The sequence below is a fragment of the Saccostrea cucullata genome, unplaced genomic scaffold, assembly GCF_032062105.1.
Source record: "Saccostrea cucullata isolate Sc308-1 unplaced genomic scaffold, CSIRO_AGI_Scuc_v1 ctg923, whole genome shotgun sequence".
NCBI classification, from domain to species: Eukaryota; Metazoa; Mollusca; class Bivalvia; order Ostreida; family Ostreidae; genus Saccostrea; species Saccostrea cuccullata.
Genome location: NW_026936399.1, coordinates 184,715 through 200,733, shown reverse-complemented (window position 1 = coordinate 200,733; position 16,019 = coordinate 184,715). Strand labels below are relative to the sequence as shown.

The 16,019-nt window shown below is 34.9% G+C and overlaps 1 protein-coding gene across 1 annotated transcript in view; it reads right to left on the bottom strand.

The window, feature by feature from the left end:
- The window catches only part of LOC134245491 (KICSTOR complex protein SZT2-like), a 61,678-nt gene that overhangs the window by 16,489 nt on the left and 29,170 nt on the right, over window positions 1-16,019 (bottom strand). The window contains 23 exon segments of the mRNA XM_062727765.1: window positions 330-548; window positions 826-1,002; window positions 1,362-1,443; window positions 1,633-1,797; window positions 2,093-2,217; window positions 2,573-2,684; window positions 3,179-3,219; window positions 3,550-3,632; window positions 3,862-3,967; window positions 4,297-4,573; window positions 4,873-4,975; window positions 5,230-5,368; window positions 5,641-5,781; window positions 5,784-6,564; window positions 10,153-10,344; window positions 10,561-10,636; window positions 10,987-11,212; window positions 11,502-11,804; window positions 12,001-12,034; window positions 12,291-12,513; window positions 13,161-13,410; window positions 13,706-14,644; window positions 15,047-15,204. Coding sequence (XP_062583749.1) covers window positions 330-548; window positions 826-1,002; window positions 1,362-1,443; window positions 1,633-1,797; window positions 2,093-2,217; window positions 2,573-2,684; window positions 3,179-3,219; window positions 3,550-3,632; window positions 3,862-3,967; window positions 4,297-4,573; window positions 4,873-4,975; window positions 5,230-5,368; window positions 5,641-5,781; window positions 5,784-6,564; window positions 10,153-10,344; window positions 10,561-10,636; window positions 10,987-11,212; window positions 11,502-11,804; window positions 12,001-12,034; window positions 12,291-12,513; window positions 13,161-13,410; window positions 13,706-14,644; window positions 15,047-15,204 — 4,952 coding nt within the window.

Sequence of the window (16,019 nt, the reverse complement as noted above, 5' to 3'; positions counted from 1 at the left end):
TCTCTTATTTAGCGATAAATAGGGTGAAACTAAGAAACTTAAAACAAAAATACCACATAGTGAATATATAATGCCTCAAGGGTGTGATTTCATCTTTGAAAAATTGCCCTTAAAATTTCTTTCATATTCTGTACAAAATTAAAATGGAGAACAGTTCTGTAATGAAACTGAGTTCAAGAAAAATTGACAGTTTGGTGAAAATAGCTCAAAATTTTCTCAGAAATCTCAGCTTTGAGAAAGGTGGTATTTATGCCTACTGCAGCCTCAACATTACAAGGTTATTTTTTCACAGTTTATACATAATACATGTATACATTTATGACCCCCACCTTTGGTAATGACTGGTGAGGATGGGGCAGACAGAGCTGGGGTGGGGAGAATGTCATGTAGTTGATGGGGCACCTGGCAGATGGAGGAGGTAAGGAAGTAATACTCCATTATGACATCATTAAGGGCATGTTTCATTGCACTAATCAGCTTCTCTTTGAAGGTGTCAAGGTCAGATGAACCTCTCTCCCAAATCCGAAACTGCACCAGAGCTGTGGGACCTAGAGGTATAAATTCTTTATTATATTACATTGTATAACATTATATATCATGTTTAATGTAATGCTCTATACAGAGACGCACTAACAATATTCTGATAACCTTTCTTGAAATGTGTGAATAGTTCTAATCATACTAATTCCAATAAAATTTTGTACAGAAGCCACTCACACACTGACACTCAACTGAAATAGTCTAAATCACAAAAATTTAAAGCAACAATTTCTAGGAAGTTTGATGCAAAAAAATAAAAAAGTCTGCACAGCCCACTGTAAATACCTGGTATACCAGCCCTGCTTCGACGTCTTGGACTGAGAGGGGCAGTGTATGTGAGGGAATCAAACTCCTCCAATGTTTCTACTTTACTGTAATTTGTCCGGGAAGGTCTAGGGCAGGTTAACAAAGGAACCAGATTTCTCTGTCCATCAACCAGAGACACTCTTACACAGGCAATTCCTAAAATTCAAATACAGGCAATTAGGCTTTTATTTACACAAGTATGTGGCAAATATTTTTAATATCATAAAACCTCCAGTTTCATGTGAAGTTTAGAACACAGTCATTTAAAATTAAGAAAAAAAATAACTTATTGTTACAATGTACTATGCATACTATTTTGATTATTTGATTATTGGCAGTATTATTATGTAGATATAATTCTTTACTTAATTATTTGGACTCCAGAGCATTCTGATAATGACATGTTTATATATTGGGGAAAAATCCAATTACACAGTACATGTACATGTATAAATGTTACAATTAATTTTTTGAAGAGTATAAAATATAAACAAAAGAAATAAAAAATATTTTACCTTTTCCACCTGAGGGCTGAGGTCTGATGTATAGAAACACCTCATCATCTGGTATAGGATGTGACACGAGACCAGTTTTATCCTGGAGAAAAAAAAGAAATCATCTCTCTGTATGGGGCACAGAACACAACACAATTTACTAAATCTGTTATTTATATGTATATTATCAGGATTTTCTAAACACATCACTTAAAACAGGTACTTCACTGTATGCATGAATTTGCTATATCTGTGTCAATGGGAAGCAAGTTATACTGTAGATATAGATTACCTGGAACCTGTGCTCTGGTTTGTTGTCGGCATAGTTGGGGGCGTGTGAGAACTGAGACATGTTCTGTTTGAGGTAGTACATCAGGGCTGACAGGGGGATCGGGAGAATTCCGGGGATTGTCAGGAAAATCTCCAAACTCACGTCCTGGTTTGGCTTCTGTATAAACTGTAAAAACAAAACGGAATGTTGTCAAAAATCTCTCAATGAATAGTTCAATGTGAAAATATTTGATATGTTGTAATTATAGTTCAGTTAGGATTTTACCAGATGAGTTAGTCTTTTTATATTCAAATCTTGAAAGCATACAAACTGTATTTGAATTTGCAATTCATGTTTGTATTTGTAACTCTCTTGAAATTGTCGGTCTTTTCTAACTTTCAAGGTAAACCCTGCCTGCTTGACTTTTGCGACATAATTTTGCCATTAGAGAATATCTGTGTTCGTTAAATGAATTTCTTACATGAATATCATGTGGCATCAGTTTGATATTAGGATTCCTAATGAGTTGTACAGAGATGATATCTAATACAGCATCATCTAGTTTCTTCTGTAACATGTCCATTAAATGCATTTGCAGTGTAGTACCTAAACAGAAAAACAGAAAAATCAAATGTAAGAATTCAGAGACATTTTTTTTGTAGCAAGCACATTTATAATCAATAAGTATTGACGTACAAATCTCTTAAGACAAAATATTACTGGAGTAATTCAAAGCCATTAATAAACAGTGACAGAAAAGGAATTGAGGAATTGCATGTAAATTTCTCATAGTTCCTGGGTGTAGAGTTTATCATGCTCAGATTTAACGTATATACGCATATGTATATTACAGACGATGAATGGGCAGAACAAAACAAAATATGTGGGAAAAAGTCCTGATGTCCAAGCTAAAGTTAATTCCTGTTGTAATAAATAAAAGAACTACAATTGCTAATTTTACCAGCAGCCTGTACTCCATACACCTCCACCTCAATGAGGTCCTGAGGTGACCTCTGGGTAGAACTCCCTACAGAGGTCAGAGAAACCGTATCTGGGTCCTTGTCTGAGGCCATCTACAGAAATAGGAGTCAATAAATACAGTCAATACTTGTTATCACAAACTCCAGAAAAGTTGAGATAAAACTTTGATCATTTCTCATAAGAAATATACATCTAGACAAAGGGAAATTTTACGTTATATGTAGTACAGTAAAACTCTTTAAGTACGGACATGGATATAGCGAATTTACAGATACAGCGAAGTTTTTCAGGGTCCCCGGCAAAATTCTTAACAAATCTTTGTAAAATTTTACAGTTATAATGAACTCTGATATAACGAATTTATGGATATAGCGAACTGATTTTGAGTCCCACAGAGGTTAAAAATAATGAAATTCACGTTTTATAATGAATTTTTAAAAAACCTCAAAATTAGATATAATGAACTGACTTTATTTTTAGTAAAATTTGCAAATGAAATTCAGTTCATAATAAAAACCTTAGCTAGACAAGGTATGTTTTGTAATGACTGAAGTTGCAAAATCAGAAAAGAATAAAATTTTTGTACCTCCTCTCTTCTCCCAGCAAACATCATAGAACTAGCTGAATCTATAGAGTAGAAACAAAAATTGAGATCTTTCACGACCATGTAGATTATTAATAATGTCTGATTTAACCTCATATCAAAGAAGTACGTACATGAACATTAGCAACTACAGAAGTTCCAATAATAAGAGGGTCTGCGATTTATTAACATTTACACAAGTAATGTTGATTTAAGTGACTTTCCAATAATTCCCCATCCTCCTCAGTGACTAAATTATCAAAAAGCTCCACATCTTTTATAGCGCTTTTATTGCTTGGGACCTTCATGCAAATGACTTACCACAAAGCTCCATATCTTAGCTCCTAGTAATGCTATGGACCTATGTGACTTACCACAAAGTCCAAAATCTTCAGTGCTGATACTGGAGACCTGTCTGGACAGATTGCTGGACAATTCCCTCAACACCTCCCTCAGTCTACAAAGGTAATGAACAAATGACAAACATTTCTTTCTTAAACATGTTATTGTAAGATTCACAATCAGTTTACAGTCTATAGGTTGTGTAACCTAAAAAATTCTGTTAAAATTCAGTAACTAATATTTATAGCCTCTGTATGGTCAATATGTATGCCAAAAATATAATCAGTGCCCTGCATACATGAAAAGGTATCTTTGTCACATACTGTATAGCAATGAGATCATACCTTAGATAGTATACAGAGTTAGAATCATCCAACTCCTTGATCACAAACATATTCTTCCTGTTGTTCACAGAAAACTTGTTCAGAACTGTCCTCAAAGCTTGAACACCTGAAAATAAATGTTAGGTTAATAGTTTTGCCACACCAATCTTATTAAAACTTGTAGTTATTGAATATTGTACATTGCCTTGCTATTTAAGGTTTAACAACCTTCTGATAAGAAAGATAACTCTCTTGGCAATAAATGACTTAAAATCATTATTTTTAAATATATGTTTGTCCAGTTAAATTATTAAATTTCTGTAAACTTTGTCCTGCAAGTTATTCTAAAACTGTATATTTAATTACATGTATTTCTTTTAGAAAATTGTTTGTGTTAAAACAAATAAAAAAATCCAGAGAAGTGTGTCCCTCCCAAAAAAATTAAAATCAAGAGACCTCTGCTGACATTGGTTCTTCCCGTTCCCGTTTTGAGCCGAGGATGGATGATGAATCTGTAGGTCATCACACTCTCACACTCAAAGTGTCCGGGCAGGTACTTGTTCTCTGCTGCCAGGTACTGTAGTCCTGGGTAGGTCTCATCTTCATCTTCTGAATGGGAAGATGGAGGCTTCCCCGGTACTGTGTCCACATTCCAGGAGACGTCTTCATCAGCTTCTGCCACCAGCAGGTTTTTACACATGCGAGTCTCATACAAGTCATTCAGGAGCAGTAGCTACAAAGAGCAAAAGAGAATAAACTTCTTTATCTTCATGGGTAAGTAAGAGTCCAAATCAATGTTTTCCATGTATTCAATGATAAAACTACACAGCAATTAAACTGATTATGGGAAACCTCCTTTGAGAAACAGCAAAGTGTTAGTATAAGTTTACAAAATTGGGGTCATTTCTGTAATTTGAATGTGTAACTGACAAAGTAAATTTGTAAACTTGTACATGTACATTTTACACTTTTTGTTTTTCTTGTACACATTTTTTCTCTCTGTGTTCATTAATTCAACTGTTTGATATTCACCTGATTAACTTTGCGACAGAGTGACTCAATGTTCTTCTTAACATTTGACATCAATTTTCTTTGTTCTAGGAGATCTTCACTCTCACCAGCTAATCCTGTCTCTCTAAAGTAAACAATGAAACAAAAAGAACAGATACAAAAATAAAACTTTTTTTCTTGAATAAAAACCTCTACTTTGATGGAAAGATATATGTCCGTACTATAAACCTATAAAAAACTGGACTCATCATTTACCCGGTAAATGTACATGTAATTTACACTGATTTTATCTTTGGGAAATGTATATGTCAATATTTATCTGACTAAAAAACTAATTCTTTCATTTAAATTTCCATAAGTACTGTTAAGATATTAGACCTTGAGTGATAGTACATGTCCACTCTATCATCCTTGACCTCCAGGATGAGCCAGAATTTAGGGGTGGGGTGTTGTAGTCCACTCACGTCACTGAAGGCTGTGGTACCCTCCTCACTGTCACTAGTCCCTCCATCATATCCTGAACAAAAACAAACATAGCCAACTAAATGTTACATGTTACTGTACAGTGTATATGTGCTTATTTTAGTGTTAAAAAACATTGGTATGAGACGATTTGTATAACTAGACATTAGCATTCATAAAATTACAAGACAAGCCCTAAATCGATATTTCCAATATGAGTAAACATTGAAGCATTTTGAAGAAAAGTTCAAATATTAAATTAAGAATGTTGAGATGCACTTTAAAATAAATTGAAGTCATTCAAAAACAGAGAACTTTATGATTTACCTTCCTCTGTGTAGCTTCCTCTTGAAGACAACCATGAAGGTGTTTGTGGAACTGTGGAGTTCTTGCTCCTAGGTGTACCATGCCCAGAGGGAGCAGAGGAATGCCTTAGTCTGCCGAGGGATGGAAGCTGAGGAGTCCCCCCAGTGGCTTGGATGGAAGCTGGAGCACAGAGGTTACAGACTCTTGTCTGCTGAAGGTTTCTGTCGTCTGCTCATTCTGAAACCCAGCAAAACTGGAGGACTTCCTCAGGAAAGCATCCGGAAGATCATCATTGTTGCTTGCACTCTGTGTAACAATGGGGCTGGAGGGCTGTATAGGTGCAATGGTTGAGAGTTGTCCCTCTGGGTTACTGGAGGGACCTGAGGCGCTCTCAGATGTTGTGTCGTCGGTATTGCTGTCCTTTCTGGCACTAAAACTGAATGCCTGGCCTGTTGAGGATTCTTTAGAGTTCCTCCTCGAATCAATGAGTTTAGAATCACTCAACAGTACATTGCCCTCAGATATATGTACCTCCTTTTGACGAAGTTCCACTGTTCCATTGGGAGAGACCTGCTTTTCAAAAGTGACTCTATCAAATCGAATTGCTGGTGATGGGTACTCGTCACTACCACTGATGTCTGAGGAAAACTGCCTCACATGACCTGAATTTCTGAAAGTCTCAGGGGAACAGAATCTGGGAGATACATAAGTTCTTAGAACCCCTGCCTCCTTGGATAAGAAACTGTCCTCTGTAGGATCGTTAAGACTATCCAAAGAAGCGTTTTGAGTAGCAGGTGATCCCTCTTTACTCAGCTCCACCAGAGCGTTTTTCAAAGCTTTCACATCAGGTTGATGTCCTAGACAGTGACTCTTCAACTTCACGGCAAAATAGTAGTCCTCCTCTTTGATCAATCGGAAGCCATGCATGTGTAATCTCTCAAATTCCTAAAAAGTGAGATGAATTAAAGGTTGGCAATGCTCAGTAATTTACAGTACAATTTGTGATGCTCAAATTTGTACAAATGAAAGAAAAAGTGAGCAAGCTCACATACCCCACACTCCCCCAAAACTCAAAAAGCTGAAAATCCCAGAAGAAATGAAAGAATCGGAATTTCCCGGTAATATGCACATCTACAAATTGGATTCTAAATATCTGCAGAGTTTGATGAAATTCTGTGCAGCGGTTTCTGAGGAGTTGTGCTGACAAACTGTTCACCACTATATTCAAGATATCCCCAAAAATCTAAGTTGTAAAGTGCCAAAATTCCAAGAAAAATAAAGGAATCGGAATTTCCTGATAAAATGCATATCTATACATTGTGTCCTAAATATCTGCAAAGTCTGACAAAATTCTGTGCAGCGGTTTATGAGGGATTGTGCTGACAAAATGTTCTGTTCATCTGTATATTCAAGGTATGGCCAAAAATCTAATTTGAAAAGTGCCAAAATTCCCAGAAAAATAAAGGAATCGGAATTTCCTGGTAATATGCAAATCTACACACTGTGTCCTAAATATCTCCAAAGTTTGATGAAATTCTGTGCAGCGGTTTATGAGGAATTGCGCTGACAAAATGTTCATCTCTATATTCAAGGTATGGCCAAAAATCTAATTTGAAAAGTGCCAAAATTCCCAGAAAAATAAAGAAATCGGAATTTCCTGGTAATATGCACATCTACACACTGTGTCCTAAATATCTCCAAAGTTTGACGAAAACCTGTGCAGCGGTTTATGAGGAGTTGCGCTGACAAAATGTTCATCTCTATATTTAAGGTATGGCCAAAAATCTAAGTTGAAAAGTGTGGAAATTCTAAGAAAAAATAAAGGAATCGGAATTTCCTGGTAACATGCACATTTACACATTGTGTCCTAAATATCTGCAAAGTTTGACGAAATTCTGTGCAGTGGTTTTTGAGGAGTTGCGCTGACAAACTATTCATCTCTTTATAAAAGGTATGGCCAAAACCTAAGTTTTTAGTGCGGAAATTCCGGGAAAAATAAAGTAATAGGAATTTCCTGGTAATATGCACATCTACATATTGTGTCCTAAATACCTGTTTGACAAAGTTTTATGAGGAGTTGCGACAATTCTGTGCAAATGCTTAAGGTTTATATTTCTAATATTTAAAAATTAATGAAATTTTCACAGAATCAAGAAGACAATATCAGTAAGTGATCGTATCAGTGAAATTAAATTTGACCGTTTTAAATTAGAGGCAAGGTTAGGTCAAGGTCATTATCTTTCTCCTTGACATTAAGAATAAACCAGAAGTCTCTGTCAAGACTGTAGCTCTACTGGTTTGTACTGATCAAAAACTGATGCACAGAATTATGTATCTTAGTGTAGTCTACTTGTGAGATAAGTTATATAGAAATCAGACCAAAACTGTAGAAGGAGTAGCATTTTAAAGGAATTCCACAGAAAATTCTACTTTTAGTAACCATGGCAACACCGTTCATTGAAATCAAAAACCGATGCACTATTATATGTAAATTACTGTAGTTTACTTGTGTGCCAAGTGATAATGAAATCAGACCAAAACTGTAGAAGGAGTAGCGTTTTAAAGGAATTTCTCAGAAAATTCTATTTTTAGTAACCATGGCAACATCGTTCATCGAAATCAAAAACCGATGCACTATTTTATGTATCTTAATGTAGTCTAGTTGTGTGCCAAGTAATATTGAAATCAGACCAAAACTTTACAAGGAGTAGCATTTTAAAGGAATTTCTCAGAAAATTCTATTTTTAGTAACCATTGCAACATCGTTCATCGAAATCAAAAACAGATGCACTATTTTGTGCATCTTAGTGAAGTCTACTTGTGTGCCAAGTGATATTGAAATGAGACTAAAACTGTAGAAGGAGTAGCATTTTAAAGGAATTTCACAGAAAATTCTATTTTTAGTAACCATGGCAACATCGTTCATCGAAATCAAAAACCGATGCACTATTTTATGTATCTTAGTGTAGTCTACTTGTGTGCCATGTGATATTGAAATGAGACTAAAACTGTAGAAGGAGTAGCATTTTAAAGGAATTTCACAGAAAATTTTTTTTAGTAACCATGGCAACATCGTTCATCGAAATCAAAAACCGATGCACTTTTATGTATTTAGTGTAGTCTACTTGTGTGCCAAGTTATATTGAAATCAGACCAAAACTGTAGAAGGAGTAGCATTTTAAAGGAATTTCTCTTCTATTTTTAGTAACCATGGCATCACCGTTCATCGAAATCAAAAACCGATGCACTATTTTATGTATCTTAGTGTAGTCTACTTGTGTGCCACGTTATATTGAAATCAGACTAAAACTGTAGGAGGAGTAGCATTTTAAAGGAATTTCACAGAAAATTCTATTTCTAGTAACCATGGCAACACCGTTCATCGAAATCAAAAACCGATGCACTATTTTATGTATCTTGGTGCATTCTACTTGTGTGCAAAATTATATTAAAATCAGAGTAAAACTGTAGGAGGAGTAGTGTTTTGAAAAATTGTTTACAGACAGACGGACAGACAGACGGACGGACGCCGGACGCATTACTATCGCATAAGCTCTTCTGGTCTCTGACCAGTAGAGCTAAAAATAACTGTTGCCAATCATGTGATAACTACTTCTATTTTAAAAGTTAAATGATTGTTCTTTTTGCATAAAAACATGTGTTAGCATGATTAACTTAACTGGATATTAGCTAATCCGAATTTTCTGTTTTTCTTAATTTTTTAGGATATATTAGTTATTTTCATATGCTTCCTATATTTAACTTTTTCTTATTTTCACATATAATAAAGTAGTCTTATAAATGTACAAAATGATACAAAAACAAAAAGATTTGATCGTTTACTATGAGAGAAAAAATACTTTTATCGATTTTTGGCTCAAATCTGCACTTTGATAGGAAGCGTTTAAAAGCTAATAAAGTTCTAATTTGTTTGAAAGATCATATTTATTTGATATATTTTGAAAGTTTAGTCCCTCATTATTAATTTAACTTTAATTTGAACATTTCTCCAAGTCTTCGATTGTGTAAAAATTATAACTAAATTCATTGTTCTATGATAATTTTGAGAGGTAGAAAAGAAGATATTTTCATACGCCACTATATTAAATATAATGTTCTTCCACACTTATTTGTGCAATTGTGAAAGTATATAATTCCTTAATATATAAGATATATAAGCAAATATACTTTGAATGTTTCATCTATCTACACATTGTGTCCTAAATACCTGCAAAGTTTGACGAAATTCTGTGCAGCGGTTTATGAGGAGTTTTGCTGACAAAAAAAACGGACTGACTGACACTCTGACGGATGGGTCAAAAACATTATACCTCACGCAACTAGTTGCGTGGGGTATAAATATGAACCCCACCCCATCCACCCCCCTTCCAAAAAATAATTGAAAAATAAATAGCACAAACAGTAGACCATTTCCTCCTTCTCACAAGAAATATTTCTGGATTTTAAACAATATAATTAACTCCTTAGTAAATTTTTTTTCTGGTAATTGCACTTTTAATTTGAAGAACATACCTCTCTAAACTTAATCAAGCTGACATCAGATCCATACACGAAATGCAGAGGCACACTCTCAAATGAGCAGGTTGGCTTTCCTTTACATGCGGAATTCTTGATGTGTTCTGTGACGTACTGCAGGGCATCCTTCCTGATTGGGTTCAGGTGTCGCAGGGAAGAAGCTATTTCATCCTTTAGAAGCCATTCAAGCTGTAAAATGTTTCGACAGTTGTAACTTTAAGCTCATATTAAATATAATGTTCTTCAACACTTATTTGTAAAGAAAAGTATATAACACATTTATCTATTTGTACCTTCACAGGTGTGTAAATATCTCAATTTAATATATTTATCTATTTGTACCTACACAGGTGTGTAAATATCTCAATTTAGAATAACAGAAAGTCATGTCTTTTTATGCCATACCTCCTCCTTGCACTTCATGATGGCATTGTGCTGCTGTACAGGTAAATTTCCTAATGGATCTCCTCCTGACTGGTTACTGAAAAAAAGTTGTTTTTTTTTTTAACTTTTATCCTAAAGAGACTTTTAGACAGTTTAAAAGTTTTGCTCTGAACTTGCAAATTGGACTGATTTTGATCGAATTAATGAAATGTTAAAATGTTACTACAGTAAAATGTCCATACACTCTTTCAATGTTTCAAAGCAGTAACTCTTACAATGGACCAAATAATTTCTTTGACAATGTTTAATTAGATCTCCTTAAAAACATTCACATCCATTAAGACCATTTCAAATGTACTTGTACAATAAAATCACTATGAAAGTCTACAAATACCGAGTTTAACTAGGTTCATTTGGTAAACTAGAAGAAATTCAAATTGTACTTACCCAGGATCAATTGAGCTTATTACTTCTACGTTTTCACTTTCAGAAACTCGCGGTGATTCCTCACTCCCTACAGAGTTATAAGACGACAACCGCATGAATGGGATCTGTGTAGTCTCACAGACATCCGACTCGGATTGGTAAGTCAGGCAGTTTATATCCAGAGTTATTTTTAGATCAGCCAGGTTAACCTCCATCACAGAGATCTCTTCTGCATCACACAACTCCTCTGGAAAAGAAGAATATACAATTTTCAATTGATAGATTGAACCTGTTTTTTCTCCTCCCCTCCATTCAGACATATTATCTGTCTCTTGGGTCATGACGTAAGGATATAGGGTCTCTATATATATATATATATCTGTAGATTTAAGACAGCAGTATGCCCCCTCCCTCTAGGAAGAAGAGGAGGAAACTGAGATTGTCTTTTCTAAACAAATAAATTCATAAACCTTTCCCTAAATTCCAAATTGATACAGATTTTTAAACTGAAGTTTAAAAAAAATTATGCAAGTTACCTATACATGGCACCAGTTTCCTGACAGAAACATTTTCATTTTGGATGCCACTTTTCACAGTACAAGTAAAATGTAAAAACAGTGGCACCGAGTCATCCTCGTTTTCATGCAACTTCAATTCCTCGCAAAAGTCGTATTCTGATTCCTCAAAAGACAATGTTTCATCCGAGTCCCTCTGGGAAGCAATGGAGGCAAAATCTGGATTGTTTTTCTGATCCGAGTCCTGCTCAGGCTCCTGGAAGCCGATACTGTCGTCTAGTAGTTCTTCTGTAGTTATGGCCTGTTCTTCTGCTGTTATGGTCTCTGTACAATGAATTCAAATAGAGAAAGAAAAATTATAGATGATGGACATACATTTATATTAAAAAAAGAGAATACTGTATTTATTTACTTGTACATGTACTTGGAGATTATAAATATATCTGGTACAGTAAAACTCTGTCCAATTTGGACATGCTGATACTACAAATTTTACTGTACTGAATTTTGTCAGACTTACCAGATTTAACAATGTCAGAGTTGTCTGAATCATTCTGTGAAACAAAAAAGAACAAATTTCTTCATAAACTGGATCAAGCACTGTACATAATAAGAATATATTATGGTTATCTTATGAAATTTAAAACATTTAGCAACCGGAAACCAAGGAAATCTCAAAAACAAATATGATGACATTCCAAGAAAATTTGTTGACCAAATTCAAAGGATATTTATCAATTTTTTTATATGTACATGTAATTGAATGTTAATCACTTAAAAAGGGCTAGAGAAAAGAGCAGTAATTTTTACGTTGTTTTCCATTGGTACAGAGTCTGGACAGTAGAAGTAAAAATCTGGAGCAGACGGCACAACTTTGAACCATTTATTGACGATGTCCAGGAACTTTCCCCTAATGATGTCATGGAGTCCCTCGTAATATTCACATTTGTCTGGGAGGGGAGGGGATGTCAGACGAATTCGGCCTCGGGGGATCTGAAGCACAGCAGGGAGGGACGGAAAGGTCAGCAACTCACTAGTGAAAATATATGTAAGTTTTATATTCTATATAACCTTAAATATAATCAAGAGAAAATAATCCCCCTTGTATTAATTATTGCATTTTCAATAATTAATGACTAACTATAACAAATCTTTGCAATTCTCTTTAATCTCCAATAATTTGAAATTAAAATTTAGTTTTTGTGATAAAAAATATTTTGGGAAACATTTTCCTACAACTCAAAATTTAGAGGAGATATATACATGTATTAGATAATAAATTTGCAACTTATGTATACTGTAAATCACTTTTTATTCGCGAGAACTTTAATTTCGTGTAATTACGCGAGACAGTGTGCTCGCCAAAATTTAATTCTTGCGTATAATAGTATTCCTTAGGATTATATAGAGCAAAAACCACAGTTCGTGAAAATTTTGTCTCGCTAATCGAAAATTTAGTGATCTACAGTAGCATATACACGTAGATATGCAATTAAATCTCCTTATCTTGAAATCAATTGGACTGATGAAAAACTTGAGATATCTGAGTATTTCAGATATTAAGGGTAAAATAATTAAAAGATTTAGTAGTTGGGATTTCTTAATCACTTCAACATATTCACGTTATAAGATATCAGTGTTTAAGACATTGAAGAACAACTCTATGTTGCCATTTTATACCCATCTACTTCATCAGCAAATCTGACAGAAGTCTGTCTTTTCAGGCCATCTTCTTTGTGTTCTGTTGTTTCCACCAGTGCTACCGAGGTCTTGGCTTCTTCTACCAGCTGCTGAAAGTGACGACAGGAAGTATGCAGGAAGGAAGTCGTATCTATCTCAATGGGGTGCGTCTCCTCACAGATGTTGTTTATGGCTGCCTCTATGTCCTGACGATCTACCAGAAAACCTTGCTGTAAACTCTGAAAGACACCTGAAAGCAGAATCAATTTATCATTGAGATTATGATGATTCAGTGGTGCATATTGTGTATTTGTATCAGCTTATGTAATTACTACAGTAACTATAATTTACTTCTCTATGTGGTGCAAATCTGCCCTTAGTGCCTCAAAAATATATACCGGTATTTGACCTCCCTCCACAGTTATTTTACTCAAGTCTGTAATCACCCCCCCCTCCTCATCCCATTTTGCTTGAACTAAAGAGTGAACATTTTGTATACAATGTACATCAAGAATATATAAATATTGCAATGTTATAAAGTATACCATTTAAAAAACTGCTGCAGTAGTACTCCCTTAAGTCAGTGGACTGTTGTACGAGATCCTCACTATCACTGTTTTCTGTTGAGCGGCGTTCATGATGGATTCTAAATGTTGGACTCGTTCCTCCTTCCTCTAATGTTGTCTTGTGAAAGGCACTCAAATCTACCGAAGGCTTCTTTAGGGCTGGGCTTTTATACTCCTCATCCACTTGAAAGGTCCAATCTTCAAAGATGTCTTCTTTGTTCGAAAAGTTCCAAGGGTTGACTAGAGAGTCTGTTATATTTTGTAGGTGACATTCATAAAAGTAAACTGGTATAACATATGAAAGAGGTTTAGATTTTCCCTCCTCATTTTCTGTGGTTTTATTGTCTGTTTCATCTTCCATGCCTTTTTCACCCTCCACCTTCTTTTCATCTTTATCTAAAGACATCTGCCTTTCTACCTTTGCATTTTCTTTATCTAAAGACATCTGCCTTTCTACCTTTGCATTTTCTAAAATCTTCACTTTGTCTGGCACCGCCTCTTTCATCAATGTCAAGGAATTCTTTTTAGTCTCTACACTAGCCCCATGTAATTTCAGCAAATCTTCATAAGAGGCTGGCACAAACTTGATGAAAAGCTTATTAGCACTAGCAGACGACACAAAGCACTTCCAATGTGGAATGTCCTCCAAATCAGATACAGCTTTGGGTGACTTATTGGGACTCTCAGGTTGACTAGGTGCTTTGTCTATGGTATGTTTTACATTGCTGACATCAAATGGATATGGATTGTTTTGAACATCTCTGTCCCTGCCCACCAACAGCTGCAGGAACCTCCGAGAGTCTGTGATGCTGAGGGGGATCTCCTGCACTTTTCTTCCCTTGATTTCACCGAAGAACAGATTCAGCAGCAGGTTGTTGGAGCCTTTGATATCTCTGAAGGTTTCATCTGTCTCTTTCACTATAAACCAAATAGAAGAAGGTCACAAGGTAGAATTACAAATAATCAAAATTTGCACTAAATGAAAGGTTCTGTTAATACAAAGAGGTTCCATTCTGTCAGTTTTGTTTAATATTTCTAGAAGATGAGTCATCTGAACTAAGATACTTAAAGATATTTATATTTAACATGTGGATTTCTATTGGTCTTCCTGAAAAGAATTCTGAATTTCAGCATTACTGAAGATACACATCAAATCAAAAATTTTGATATACTTTTAATCAATTTTTATTCATAAGAGCTTTACTTTCACTTGTGTAAGACTGTCTCTTCATGAAAATTTCATTCACACATATATATGTATTATTGATGATTATAAAACCCATAGCTTATGAAAATAGACCTTTAATAACAAAGCTTTACCAAGAATAAAGGAAGAAAAGAGCAGTTCTGCTTGTTGACTCTTGGGCACCAATGACAGGATGTCAAACACCAGCGGCATCTGGTGAATGTTGGGTAAAATTGGCCCCCTACGACACTCATCATCATATGGAGAGCTGGACGCAGCATTGCTGCAAATGCTGGAAGAAGTGTAAGATGTTATCTGTAGCCTTTATTTATTGTAAAAAGTGTAAATACTGTAGTTATCTATATTCTGTACCTAATTGTTATAATTATTACAAAGCCATTTATAGTTTGGGAAATCATTAGGTGGTGACATGTTTTAAACTTGCATCAAATCTATTTGTCAAATGGTGATGCGTGCTGTGTATTTTATCAAGGCCAGGTTAATTTTACATATTCACTATGGAATCATTAAAATGTGTGGGGACAGATTTTCATGGATTTATTAAAATGTTATAATTTTGATTTTGTAGAGCCATGGCTTTCATATTTTACATCTGCATCTCTTGTGACAAGACCTTTCTTTGGGTACCAACATATTTGACCTCTTGACCTTGACCTTAGAGTTTTACCCACATTTGCAACAAATCACCTAACTTTACCTTGGCCACAACTTTTGAACAGTTGGTGCTAGGGCTTTCATTCTTCAAATGTATGATTGTTGTGACAAGACCCTTCTATAGGAAAAAGAATTTATTTACCTTTTGACCTTGATCTTACATTTTGACCCACTTTCAATAAACTTTTATCTTGGCCATAACTTTTGAACAGTCAGTACAAAGGCTTTCATACTTTGAAGGTGTATTTCTTGTGACAAGACCTTGTTTTGTATAAGAACAGGTTTGACCTTCTGACATTGACCTTGGAGGTTGTCTATACTTTTGAAAATCTTTTATCTTGGCTTTAACTTTTGAATACTACTAGAACTTTTATATTTCACAGGTGTGTTCCTTATGACAAAGTTTTCCCCCTGAGCACTATTAATTTTGAC